The sequence below is a fragment of the Canis lupus genome, chromosome 6, assembly GCF_048164855.1.
Source record: "Canis lupus baileyi chromosome 6, mCanLup2.hap1, whole genome shotgun sequence".
Taxonomy (NCBI): domain Eukaryota; kingdom Metazoa; phylum Chordata; class Mammalia; order Carnivora; family Canidae; genus Canis; species Canis lupus.
In genome coordinates, this window is record NC_132843.1 from 75,028,066 (window position 1) to 75,042,391 (window position 14,326).

The 14,326-nt window shown below is 38.9% G+C and overlaps 1 protein-coding gene and 1 pseudogene across 5 annotated transcripts in view; both read right to left on the reverse strand.

Annotated features, from left to right (window-relative positions):
- CR2 (complement C3d receptor 2) overlaps positions 1-2,396 on the reverse strand; it is a 101,198-nt gene extending 98,802 nt beyond the window's left edge. For 3 of the 5 annotated variants that reach the window (XM_072831226.1, XM_072831223.1, XM_072831222.1), the window contains exon 1: positions 2,264-2,396. In XM_072831226.1, the coding sequence (XP_072687327.1) occupies positions 2,264-2,333 (70 nt within the window). In that variant the 5' untranslated portion in view covers positions 2,334-2,396. The remainder of the gene's footprint in view (positions 1-2,263) is intronic. The other 2 variants (XM_072831228.1, XM_072831225.1) reach the window with 2 other exon arrangements.
- A 2,616-nt stretch (positions 2,397-5,012) lies between these two features.
- On the reverse strand, positions 5,013-5,813 carry LOC140636079 (transmembrane protein 69 pseudogene; annotated as a pseudogene).
- Positions 5,814-14,326: the final 8,513 nt, after the last annotated feature.

A 14,326-nucleotide genomic window follows, 5' to 3' on the forward strand; every position in this document is an offset into this window, starting at 1 on the left:
ATTAAAAATGACAAAATCCTACCATTGGTGACAACAACATGGATGGACCTTGAAGGCACTCTGGTGAATGGGATAATTTACACATGGAAAGACACATACTGTGTGATGATCTCACTTCTATGTGGAATCTAAAACAGTAAGCAAACAAAACCAAAAAAGAAAAAAGAAAAAAAGAAAACCACACCAAATCCATAAAGAAAGAGATGAGTCTGTGACTGCCAGAAGTGTGCTGGTGGGAGGGCAAATTGTAGGAAAGTGGTTAAAAGGTACAAACTTCTAGTCATAAGACCAATTAGTACTAGGATATAATGTTCACCCTGGTGCCTCTGGTGAATACTCCTGTATTATACGTAGGAAAGTTAAGAGAAGAGATCCAAAGCATTCTCATCACAAGAGAATTTTCTCTTTTGATTGCATCTAAATGAGATGATGCATGTTAACTATACCTAATCATTTCACAGTATATGTAAATGACACCATCATGGTGTATATTAGATATATAGCAATATAGGACAATTATTTCTCAATAAAACTGGAAAAATGAATAAATTTTGTAAAAGGTACTTCAAGAGTTTGTTAAACATGTTCCAGGTCAGGAACTGGCCAAGAGTCCAGGGATGGTCTACCAGAAGCAAAAGTCAGGAGAGGTGTATGGGCAAAGTATGAGCAAAGGACATGGGGGGTGGGGGGGATAGTCAGGCAAGAAGGTGAATCGTGCATTCATGATTGGAGGCAATGGGGAATCGGGATGTTAAGATGGGATCCAACTACAAAAAGCTTGGAAGGCTGAAGACATTTGATTTTTTTTTTTTTTAATCCCACAGGCAGTAGGAAGCAAAAGAGTGGAGTAATGAAAAACCATATTTTAAACTTTTGGTTTTCACCATTAGCAAGTTAAAGGCTGGTATCAAGAGTGACCTTTAAGAGACGAGGTTGTGACACAGGTAATCATAATGCTCACGATTAGAATATTGGTGTAAGAATGCTACGGCAAAAGACAGAAGCACATTAGCTGGAACAGCTGACAAGCAGACCCGGGCATCCACGTGTCCGGAATTCAATGACCAGAGGTTGAGCGCTGCACGCTTGTGCTGAGAGGCGCTGGCAGGGCTGGGCAAGAGCCTGATTTTCAATTGATAACATCAGCTCTAAAACGTGGAAACGGAATGCTGATTCAGGTCTGGAGCTGTGCCAGGCAGAGAGGATGGAGAAATTTGTGAACCTGCACTTGTTCCAAAGGAGTGAAATCGGGAGGAAAGGGAGATGAAGATGCTGGTCCAGGGAAAAATGTTCAGCTCCGGGTCAGGAGAGATCTGGATGGGAGGAAGCAAAGTGTAATAGAACCAAAATACCCAGTGGCCCCTTAACAAGCCGAGGTGATTATACTTAAATGTGGGCTCCGCAAAAACGAATCTAAACAGTAGTCTTATGACTAATACTTAGTAGTCACAAGTAACACCTAAGGCTCATTTGCCTAAATTCATCTCATATTCATAAGGTGGTAGTGCCGCTTTCCGCCAGCTCCACCTCACAGAGGAGAAACCAAGGGTCAGGGGGCTGGAAGACTTGCCAAGAGTCACCCAGTTACTGAGGTCTGCTGACCGTAAACTTCTCAACTAGGAATTCACTGTACCCTGGAGATAATTGGAAAGTCAGATCCATGTTGTGGCCAAGAGACTCTAACCTTAACAAACTACTCTGCTTCTCTAAAATCAAGCCAATCTGGGGGTGGGTGGAGATGGGGGCAGGGCTGTTAATAAACGTTGAAGGAGATCTTCTGGAGCCCTTACCGTTAAAGATCAACAACACGACCACGACCGTAGTTCTAATTCACAGACCAACTTTTCTCAATAGCTCCGGGTGTTTTATCATCTAGAATCTCTTTACCAGCATCACATCAAAGTGCAAAAAACCCTGAGAACCGCGCCTGGGAACCGGGCGTGATTCTTATTCGGGGGAAGGCAGCGGGAGGCCTCTGCACACCTCGCAGGTGGGTGTGGGTTCCCGGGGCAGCCCTAGCGCTTGCAGACCTCGGGGAGGGTGGGGAGCACCTGCCGGCGCCCCGGGCGCAGATGGAGCGGCCCCGGCCCCCCGAGCAGCGAGTGCGCACGTTCAGGACCAGGAAATCGTGCTGGTGGGGGGCCGGGGGGGGGTGTCCCCCAGAGCAATTGGGGGGCTGTAAAGCATCCGGCACCGACCCCACCTTCTCGCTTATTCGCTCCGCTTGGCACAGAGGCCGGCCCTGCCCCAGACGCGTCCCTACCTCCGTGCTCCGCGAGGACCCCCGGCGCGATGAGAGCCAAGGAGACGCAGAGCAGGCCGGCGGAGCCCATGCCCGTGCAGCCCGCAGCGCCGCACGACCGGCTGCAGCAGGCGGCAGCTGCGCCCCGCACCGGGAGGGGCCTTAAATAGAGTCCGGCACCACGTGCCGGCTGGGCGCGCACACCTGCGGCGGCCCGGGGGCGGGCCGGGGGGCGGGGGGCGGGGGGGCCGGGACCCGGTCCTTGGCTCAGGCTCCAGCCCTGGGGCTGCGGCTTCCCGACTCCTTCCCCCGCGCCAGGCAGTGCATCCAGGCCTGCCTCTCTGCAGAAATGAAACGGGTTTCACAAACTAGTCCTCACTCCTCTTACTAATGTGTAATGCCCTCTTTATTCTATTCTATTCTATTCTATTCTATTCTATTCTATTCTATTCTATTCTATTCTATTCTTCATTCTATTCATTCTATTCTATTCTATTCCATTCCACTCCATTCTCCTTTTATTTTATAAATTTATTTTTTATTGGTGTTCAATTTGCCCACATATAGAATAACACCCAGTGCTCATCCCCTCAAGTGCCCCCCTCAGTGCCCGTCACCCAGTCACCCCCACCCCCCGCCCTCCTCCCCTTCCACCACCCCTAGTTCGTTTCCCAGAGTTAGGAGTCTCTCATGTTCTGTCTCCCTCACTGATATTTCCCACTCGTTTTTTTTCCTTTCCCCTTTATTCCCTTTCACTATTTTTTATATTCCCCAAATGAATGAGACCATATAATGTTTGTGCTTCTCCGATTGACTTATTTCACTCAGCATAATACCCTCCAGGTCCATCCACGTCGAAGCAACATTCCATTCTCTTTTATTCTCTTCTTTTTTTAATTTCTTTTATTTTTTTATTTTTTAAGATTTTATTTATTTTTTTATTTTTTATAATAAATTTATTTTTTATTGGTGTTCAATTTGCCGACATACAGAATAACACCCATGCTCATCCCGTCAAGTGCCCCCCTCAGTGCCCATCACCCATTCACCCCCACCCCCTGCCCTCCTCCCCTTCCACCACCCCTAGTTCGTTCTCTCTTCTATTCTCTCTTCTATTCTCTATCCTATCCTATCCTATCCTATCCTATCCTATCCTATCCTATCCTTTCCTATCCTACTCTACTCTACTCTACTCTACTCTACTCTATTCCATCCCAAAATTCTCATTTGGATCCACTGAATTCATTTCAAAAGCTATTAATATTTCAACTCCTCAGTTTAAAGAAACAGTTCACTTAGGAAATTTATAAATAGCAACCACCTCTGCTCTTTGCTTTAAAGATTTTATTACTTTTTAAAAAAGGTTTTATTTATTTATTCATGATACACATAGAGAGAGAGAGAGAGAGAGGCAGAGACACAGGCAGAGGGAGAAGCAGGCTCCATGCAGGGAGCCTGGTGTGGGACTTGATTCCGGGACTCCAGGATCACACCCTGGGCCAAAGGCAGGCGCTAAACTGCTGAGCCACTCAGGGATCCCCTTATTACTTTTTTAATTTGAGAGAGAGCACAAGTCAGAGGAGTGGCAGGCAGAGGGAGAGGGAGAAGCAGGCTCCCCACTAAGCAGGGAGCCCTACACAGGGCTCCATCCCAGGGCCTTGGGAGGGTGACCCCAGCCAAAGGCAGCTGCTTAACCCACAGAGCCACCCAGGTGCCCCTAATCACCTCTGCTCTTATGTCCTTTTTTATTTTTTGAAGCGATTTCTACAGAAAGTTTCGAGAACAGTGCAAAGAATTTCCATATATCCATCATCCAGATTACCCAATGTTAACATTTCACCGTATTTTCTTCTTTCTAGAGAGAGACATAGAGACAGATAGCTATAGGTATAATTATATATATATATATTCACATATATATGATTATATAATTGTAATTATACAATTGTTACTTTTTAAAAAAGGTTTTATTTATTCATTCATGAGAGACACACAGAGAGAGAGAGAGAGGCAGAGATACAGGCAGAGGGAGAAGCAGGTTCCAAGCAGGGAGCCCGATGCGGTACTCGATCCCAGGACTCCAGGATCACGCCCTGGGCGGAAGGCAAGCACTAAACCCCTGAGCCACCCAGGGATCCCCCACATACTAGTAATTTTATTCTTCAAAATTTTTTTGACTAGCTGGTGTTCTTTGGAGATGAAATTGTGTCCATAGAAACTGGAAAATACGTCCAGCTTTTCTTTGAACATGGTCTCCCCTCATGACACTGCTCCCTACTGACTTTAGATCCTTTCAGCTCATAAAGCTAGATTATACCAGATGAAATGAGCTTGGAAATGCAATCCCCAGGACCAATTGCAATGAAAACTTGCATTGGAACCACCTATTATTTTCAGACACTGATGGATACAAAGTTTTCCTTTTGTAGGAGAGTGTGCCTGTCTTTTTTCACTGATCATAATAAGTCTCAACAAAAGGGGTTTTCATTTTTATTATTTTATATTCAAAAAAAGTAAAACATTAAAATATGTACTTCATAAAACCCAAAAACTGTAAAGTGAAAATGACTTGTTAGGGATTTCCAAACTGTTATCAAGTAAATATTTGACAATAAAGATTTCCAGAAATGAAAAAAAAAAATTTGTTAAGGATAAATAACCGTTGATGGGGGAAAAAAGCTAAACTGGAGGAGAAAAAGGTGATTCCAAATCAAAATATTCCAAGGCTTATAGCCAACATGCTAATGTCATTTACAGAGTAGTTTTATATTTATTCTCTTTGGCCAGGTCTCTTGGGTCCTTTCTCTGGATAAATATCTTTAATTAGTAAAGTGATTAAAAATGAAAACAAGGCCACTAACGTGACTACTATCTTAAGGGCTTTGAACCAATTGGGATAATGTCGCAAGAGAAGAAGTTCAATGTGTAATGCTATCCCCAAACCTATTATTACTGTGACTATAGCTTCACTGAGTCTTTCAGAAATAAGGAAGGCAAACCATGAGAACACAACAGGAGCTGTACTATTAGCTAACTTGAAGAAATCTGGTTTGGCTGCACTACCTTCTGGCAGAGCAAAACCCCATCTGATCCCTCCCAAGAGAGATAGGAGACTGGCTCCATAAGCCTTCTGAGTGAAAGCTAATAAGGGGATGTAGGTCTTTGTCATCACCATGACCACTGGTGGAACAACAAAGGGGATTAGTCCTGCCAGAGTTATGTATGATGCTGGCTTTGGGCTGTCAAGCAGGTAAGTGATGGTGATTGGGGGCTTGGCTGGAAGTACTTCTTGCTTCTGCTTCTTCTTAAAGCTGCATGGGGAATATGATAGTACTGTGTCGTCCTCATATACACCGGAAATGATGAGAAAAACCAAGTCCTTGGAAACAAAGGGGAAAAGTTCTGCTGGGGACATGTCTTGAGAGAAAGTGTTTCTATTCTGCTGACCTACTTGGACTGGGAAAGGGTACTTCAGCATCTTTGAAGATGCTTGAGAAAACTTCTGGATGAAATGAAGCATACTGGGAACTACTGAAAGTCTTGTTCGGAAGATGCCAGGCAGTTCTGATTAATGCATTTTTACAGCTAGGTGGGGGAGCAGTGTCGAACCAGGAGATGGAAAACTGGGCTGCCAATTGTTACTTTGGAACTGAGATAAGATATAGTCACAATACTTCTCCTCTAAATACTTGGTGTATTTCCTAAAAACAAGGACATTCTCTTGCACAACTACAGTACAATGAACAAGAACAGGAAACAAACACCGAAATATTATCTAAGTGACAGGTTACACTCAAATTTCTCCAGTCATTTCAATAATTTTTATTACTACAATCTCTCTCTCTCTGTCTCTTTCTCTTCTCTCTCTCTCTCTCTCTCTCTTCCTTTCATTTTTCTGGTCCAGGATCATTCAAGGATCACACATTACATTTGATTGTTATGCCTTTTTCCTCCTCATTTATCTGGAAAAGATGCTTGGTCCTTTTTATGTCTTTCATGACCTTGACATTTTTGAAGAGTGCACAGCAAGTATTTTTACAGAATGACTTAAATTAGTTATCTATTGCATAGTAACAAATTACCCTAAACTTAGTGATTCAAAGCAAGAATAAATATTTGTGATCTCACACAGTGTGTGGTAGGAATTTGAGAGCAGCTTAGCTAAGTGGTTCTGGCTTGGGATCTCTTGAGGTTGCATTCCAAATATCAGCCAGAAGTGCAGTTATCTGAAGCCTAGACTGGTACTGGAGGATGTCCATCTCTCAGAGGGCTCACTCATGGCTGTTGGCTGGAGACCTCCTAGCCCCAACATGTAGACCTCATCATAGGACTCTTCGAGTGTCCTTGCGACATGACAGCTGACTTCTCCCAGAAAAAGAGAGAAAGGCAGAAGCCATAATATCTTTTATAATCTATTCTCAGAAATCACACTATGTTATTTCCACAATATCCTATTGGATACTATGATGATTAATTTTATGTGTCACTTGACTGGGCTATAGGATGCTCAGATATATAGTCAAAAACTATTCTGAATCTTTCTGTTAAGGGAGTTTTGGGATGAGATTAACGTTTTTTTAGAGTAGTAACTGATATATTCATTTATTCTTTCCCTTTTGTCTTTTGTTTTCTCCCCCAGTTTTATTGAGACATAATTGACAGTTAAGGTATACAACATAATGATTTGCTAATGATTGCCATAGTAAGCTTAATTAACTACCATCCCCTACATAGTTACAGTTTTATGATAAGAACTTCTAAGATCTATTCTTTTAGCCACAGTATTGTTAACTATAGTCGGTATGCTGTACATTATATCCCCAGAATTTATCTTTTAACAGGAAGTTTGCACCTTTAGACCATCTTCACCCATTTTCTACACTTCCTGCCTTGGCCACCTCTGGCAATCACTGGTCTGTTCTCTGTTTCTACAAGGTCAATTTTTTTAGATTTCATACATAAATGAGATCATATAATATTTGTCTTTGTCTGTATGGCTTATTTCACTTAGCATAATGCCCTTATAGTCCATCATGTTGTTACAAGTGGCAAGATTGTATTCTTCCTTATGGCTAATATTCCACTATATATCATATATATATATATATATATATATATATATATATATATATATCACATTTTCCTTATCAATTCATCCACCATTTTTAGACAGTTATTTCTTTTCCTTTGGATATATATTCTCAAGTGGAATTGCTGGATCATGTGGTAGTCTAACTGTAATTTTTTTGAGGAACTACTGTACAGTTTTCCATAGTTGCTGCAACAATTCACATTCCCACCAATAGTGCATGAGGGATCCTTTTTCTCCACATCTTCACCAATATTTATCTCCTCTGTTTTTGATGATGGTCATTCTAACAGGTACGAGGTGTTATCTCATTGTGGTTTTGATTTGCACTTATTGATGTTGAGTATCTTCTCATGTTTACTGTGCAGGAGCTTTTTAGTTTGATGTAGTCACATTTATTTTTGTTATGTTGCCTTTGCTTTAGGTATCAAATCTTAAAAAATCATTGCTAAGACCAGTGTGAGGGAGCTTATCCTATGTTCTCTTCTAGGAGTTTTATGGTTTCAGGTCTTATGGTCAGGTCCTTAATTCATTTTTAGTTGATTTTTCTATATGGTATAAGGAGTCCAGTTTCATTCTTTTGCATGTGGCTGTCTAGTTTTATCAACACTATTTATTGAAGAAATTATGCTTTCTCAATTGCATATTCTTGGCTCCTTTGTCATAAATTAATTAGCCATATATTTGTGGGCATATTTCTCAGTGCTCTAAACTATTCCATTGATCTACATGGCTGATTTTATGCAAATACCATACAGTTTTGATTTTTATAGCTTTGTAATATAGTTTGAGATCAGGAAGTATGATACCTCCAACTTTGTTCTTTTTTTCTCAAGATTGCTTTCATTATTCAGGGTCTTTGGGGTTCTATACAAATTCTAGGAATGTTTTCCCTGTTTGTGTGAAAAATGCCATTAGAATTTCAAGGGCTTACATTGGAATAAAGATCCCTTTGGGTAGAATGGACTTTATAATAATATTAATTCTTCCAATTCATGAGCATGGAATATCTTTTCATTTATCAGTGACAACTTCAGTTTCTTTCATCAATGTCTTACAGTTTTCAGTGTGGAGATCTTTCGCCTCTCCAGATAAGCTTATTCCTAGGAATTTTATTCTTTTTGTTGCAATTGTAAATGGGGATTGCTTTCTTAATTACTCTTTCAGATAGTTTATTGCTAGTATATAGAAATGCGACAGATTTTTGTATATTGATTTGTACCCTGCAATTTTACTGAATCATTTAATTAGTTCAAACACTTTTTTTTTTTTATGGAGTCTTTAGTGTTTTCTATATGTATTATGTCATCTGCAAATGGAGACAATTTTACTTCCTCCTTCCTGATTTGGGTGACTTTTGTCTGTTTTCCTTAAACTAATTACTCTGGCTAGGCCTTCCACTTCCAGTACCATCTTGAATAAAATGGCAAGAGTGGGCCTTTTTTGCTTTGTTTCTGATCTTAAAGGTAAAGCTTTCAGCTTTTCACCATTGAGCATGATGTTAGCTATGGGCTTGTCATATATGTATGGCCTTTGTTATGTTGAGGTACATTTTCTCTATTGCCAGTTTGTTGAGTTTTTGTCATGAATTTGTCAAATGTTGGATTTTATCAAATGTTTTTTCTGCATCTATTGAGATGATCATATTATTTTTATCCTTCATTTTGTTAATATGGCATATCACGTTGATTGATTTGTGGATGTTGAATCATCCTGGCATCCCTGGGACAGATCCCTCTTAATCATGGTGTATGATCCTTTTAATGTATTGTTGAATTAAATTTACCAATACTTTGTTGAGGATTTTTGCATCTATGTTGATGATGTAATGTTCTGTAATATTCTTTTCTTTGTCTAGTTTTGGTATGAGGAGGTAATGCTGGCCTTGTAAAATGAGTTTGGTAGTATTCCTTCCTCTTCTATTTTTTTGAAAGAGTTTGAAAAGGATTGATATTAATTCTTCCATAAATGTTTGTGAGACACTCAGCCATAAAAAGGATGAAAATCATTCCATTACATAGGAGGGTATTATGCTGAAGGCAATGAGTCAATCAGAGAAAGACACTTATCATACAGTTTCACTTATATGTGGAATATAAGAAAAAGCACAGAGGATCATAGGGGAAGGGAGGGAAAACTGAATGGGAAGAAATCAGAGAGGGAGACAAACCATGAGAGACTCTTAACTATAGGAAACAAACTGAGGGTTGCTGGAGGGGAGGTTGGTTGGGAGATGTGGTAACTGGGTGATAGGCATTAAGGGGGGCATGTGATATGAGCACTGGGTGTTATATACAACTCATGAATAACTGAACTCTACATTTGAAAGTAATGATGTATTATATGTTGGATGATCGAATTTAAATTTAAAAATGTTTGGTAGAATTTACCAGTGAAGCCATCTAGTCTGGGCTTTTGGTTGTTGGGAGGTTTATGATTATTGATTCAATCTTTTTACTAGTAATTGGTCTGTTCATATTTTCTTTTTCTTCATGATTCAATCTTGGTAGGTTATATGTTTCTCAGAATTTCTCCGTTTCATCTAGATTGTCCAAACAAGATGTCCCAGGCTCACCTTTTATTTTTCCAGATACAGCACTGAAACTTGTCATTTCTCCTAAGAATATACTGGTTCATTTTAGCAGGGAATGGTTTTAGAAAACCAAGATCTGGTACTATTGGAATGTCATTGCTTCTACCCCCTTTCAGAAGGCAGTGCTTGGAAATAAATATATATATATTTCTATATTTAAAGCTATTCCTATTTATATTTATATCTAAGTCATGAATTCGTATCAATTCTTCAAATTCCAAACCAATACCACAGATGTCTTTTTAACCTTCCCTCTTTCCATATTTGTACCTCCTCTCTTCAACAGTAAGATACCTAGTACTCATTATGCACAATATAGTATTTGCTCAATCCTAGAATACACAGAATAATTTTTGGAATTGTTAATCCTGTATCATAGTGGAAAGCAAACCTAGTTCTTAAGATTTTTGCTTTGTTTTTAGCCTGGGAGCATCAAAGTAAGATTGCACTGTTCAAAAATTGCTTAGATTAATTATCACATCCCATCCCCACTGACTTCCCTATGGTTATGTTACACAGAGTTATTTGTTGTTTTTGTATTTCATTTTAGCTTCTTCCCCACTTTTTAAAAAAATGTTTGAATAATTTTATTTTTTTAAAGTTTTTATTTAAATTCCAGGTAGTTCACATACAGTGTAACATTAGTGTCAGGTGTACTAGTGATTCATCAGTTCCGTACAACACAAGATGCTCATCACAGCAAGTGCACTCCTTAGTCCCCAACACTATTTCACCCATCCCCTCACCCTCTCTCCTCTGAGAATGATCAGTTAACTATTTTCTTTAGTTAAGAGTCTGTTTCTTGATTTGCTTCTCTCTTTTTCCCCTTTGCTCATTTGTTTTGTTTCTTAAATTCCACGCATGAGCGAAATCATATGGTATTTGTCTTTCTGCAACTGACTTATTTTGCTTAGCATAATACTCTCTAGCCCATCCTTTCTTATTTTTAAATTTTTGCTAGGTGAAGCATTGTTATAGCTCCAAAAGTCAGAACTATATAAAAAGATATGATCAGAGAAATGACACTTCTGTCCATCACTTTCTACTCCCACCCCTTTCCTTTCTACTCCACTTCCACCCATCCTTTATAGGTACCCAATTTCAATAGTTTCTGGCCTATGTGTCTTCTTCAACTTTGCCCAAATAAAACACATATATGTCTTCTTATTTATTTTTCCTTTTCACATGAATATAAAGCATGCTCTGGGTACTTTTTTGCACCTTGCTTCCTTTTCTTTTCTTTTCTTTTCTTTTCTTTTCTTTTCTTTTCTTTTCTTTTCCTTTTTTACTTAATAGATAAGCTGGAATTCACTCCATATAAGTTCAGAGATATTCCTCCTTTGTTTATAGCTTATACTATCTCATTAGGTGGATCTACCATAATTTATTTGACTATTTTCCTATATATGGACATTTAGATTGTATTTACTATTTTGCAATTCTATGCAGTGCTATAAAGAATAACTTTGCACATATTTATTTTTTTATTGTTGAAAATATATCTTCAGTGCAAATTCCTAGAAGTGGGATCCTTGATCTAAAAGGCAAATATACATTTAGTTTTGTTATATATTACCAAATTCCCTCAGTATGAGTTACATCAATTTCCATTCCTACCTGGAAGGTATGAGAGCATCTCTTTTCACAGAGTCTTGTTAATCAAATGTGTTATCATTATAGTTTTAAATTTTAGTCAATCTAATAGGTGAGCTATTGTATCTCAGTGTCCTTTTAGTGTGCATCTCTCTTATTATGAGTGAGCTTGAACATATTGATAGGTGTAATAGCCATTTTTTAATTCTTTTGTGAACTCTCTGTTCATATTTTTTCTATCATTTTTGCATATGTTTTCTCCCAGTTAGTCAGTTTTCTTTTATTTTATGTTAATTTATTTATTTTTCCAAATTTTTATTTAAATTCTAGTTAGTTAACATACAGTACAATATTGGTTTCAGGAGTAGAATTCAGGGACTCATCAATTACATACAACACCCAGCGCCTAACATGACAAATACCCTCCTTAATACCCACCACCCATATAGTCCATCCCCTACACACCTCCTCCATCAATCCACAGTTTGTTCTCTATCATTAAGAATCTCTTATAGTTTGTTTCCTGCCCTCCCTTCCCACCTTCCTATAAGTTCATCTGTTTTGTTTCTTAAATTCCACATATGAGTGAAGTCATATGGTATTTGTCTTTCTCTGACTGACTTATTTTGCCTAGCATAGTACAGTCTAGTGCTATCTACATGATTGCAAAAGGCAACATTTCTTTCTTTTTTATGACTGAGTTGTATTCCATTGTGTGTGTGTGTGTGTGTGTGTGTGTGTGTGTGTGTGTGTGTGTATACCATATATTCTTTATCCATTCATTAGTCAATAGACATTTGGGCTCCTTCCTCAGTGTGGCTGTTGTTAATAATGCTGCTAAACCTTGGGGTGCATGTATCCCTTCAAATTAGTAATTTTGTATCTTTTAGGTAAATACCTACTAGTGCAATTGCTGGATTGTAGAATAGTTTTATTTTTAACTTTTTGAGGAATCTCCATACTGTCTTCCAGAGTGACTGAACCAGTTTGCATGCCCACCAACAATACAAGAGGATTCCCCTTTCTCCATATCCTTGCCGATACCTGTTGTTTCTTGGGTTGTTAATTTTAACAATTCTGATGGGTGTCATTGTAGTCTTGATTTATATTTCCCCGATGATGAATGATGGTGTCTTTTCATATGTCTGTTGGCCATGTGTATGTCTTCTTGGAAAAATGTCTATTCATATTGGCCCATTTTTAACTGGATTATTTATTTGGGGGTGTTGAGTTTTATGGGTTCCTTATGATTTTGGATACTAACCCTTTATCAAATATGTCATTTGCAAATATCTTCTCTGACTCCATAGGTTGCCTTTTAGTTTTTTTTTTTTTATTGTTTCCTTCCTGCTATGCAGAAGCTTTTTATTTGGATGAAATTCCAGTAGTTTGTTTTTGCTTTTGTGTCCCTTGCCTCAGGAGATATGACCTAGATGCCTTTAACTCTTTGCTATTACAGTGCTATAATGAACATCCTTGTATATATACTATATGAAACTATAAAGTAATTTCTTTGAGAAATATATCTAGGGGCAGAATTACTGGGTTATAGAGTATGTGTGTTATTCAATGGAATAATACCAGATTGGATCCTTGCATCGTTCTGTTTGCCTAACAACAGTGAATTAGGGTCCTTCTGCTTCCATATCCTTGCCAACCCTAGACATTACACAGCTTTCTATATTTTCCCTTCTCCTAAGTGTACAAATAACGTGTTCGTGTGTGGGGATTGCCTTGTAAACATTAAAAATTTTTTATGTATTCAAGTTGATCAACCTTTTAAAAATTGTATCTGGATTATGAACCATAGTGAGAAAGCCTTTATATACATATAGGTTATAATGTAGTTCATATTTTCTGACACTTGTATCATTTTCTTTATTTTACAGGCAAGTTATTATTTACAGGCAAATTTATTCTGGTGCTTGTTCTCAGCTTTTCAAACTATATTCATTTGTAGATAAACACTTTTCACCAATACTAAAACCCAAGTCCTTAGCAGGTAAGAGTACTGATATTGCAGTGACCCTATGTAAGTCTTTGTCAGAAAAAAATCACTTCTTTGCACCCCAAATCATCCAGTAATTTCCTATCTAATTCAAAGCAAAAACTAATGTCTTTATTTTGACCTACATAGTCCTATGAGATCTAGTTCTCTATAACCTCTCTGAGTTCATCTTTTGCTGCTTTCCCTTTCTTTCTCCTGCTCCCAAGGCAGAGGCTTCTGCTGTTCTAAAATATAACTATCATGCTCCGACAGAGGTCCATAGACCTCAGGATGCCTTGTTTCTTCTGCCCAGAGGCTCTTCTGAACACTTGTAAAGAAGAAACTCGGCTTCCTTCCTATGTGGGGAAAAACCCAGTACTTCCTCACCGTTTTTCTTTCCTGAGTTCCCTTCCTTTGTTTTTATGTAGAGCACTTTACTTTTGATGACCAAATGCTTGTGGGGTTTTCCCTGAAACAACAAGCAAGTCTCAAAACCAGCAAGGTGTCCTATAATTTAATTCAATTCTGACACTATCTGAAGATAGCACCAAAAATCACAGGTTAAGGGGTGAGTCTCATGAGACTACCACTCCCTGCCCCCACTTCAGACACCAGCTGCAAAATCTGCTTATCACCTGGCTTCTGACTGACCAGCTATAGATCAGAGTTTCCAATGACCTCCCCCCCCCCCTCAGTGGCTCAGAGAACTCAGGGAAACACTTACTTATGTTTACCAGTTTATTAAAGAACAAGATAAAGGATACACATGAACAACCAGAGGAAGAAATAGGATGACCCTCTGGGAGGGTCCTGAGGACAGGA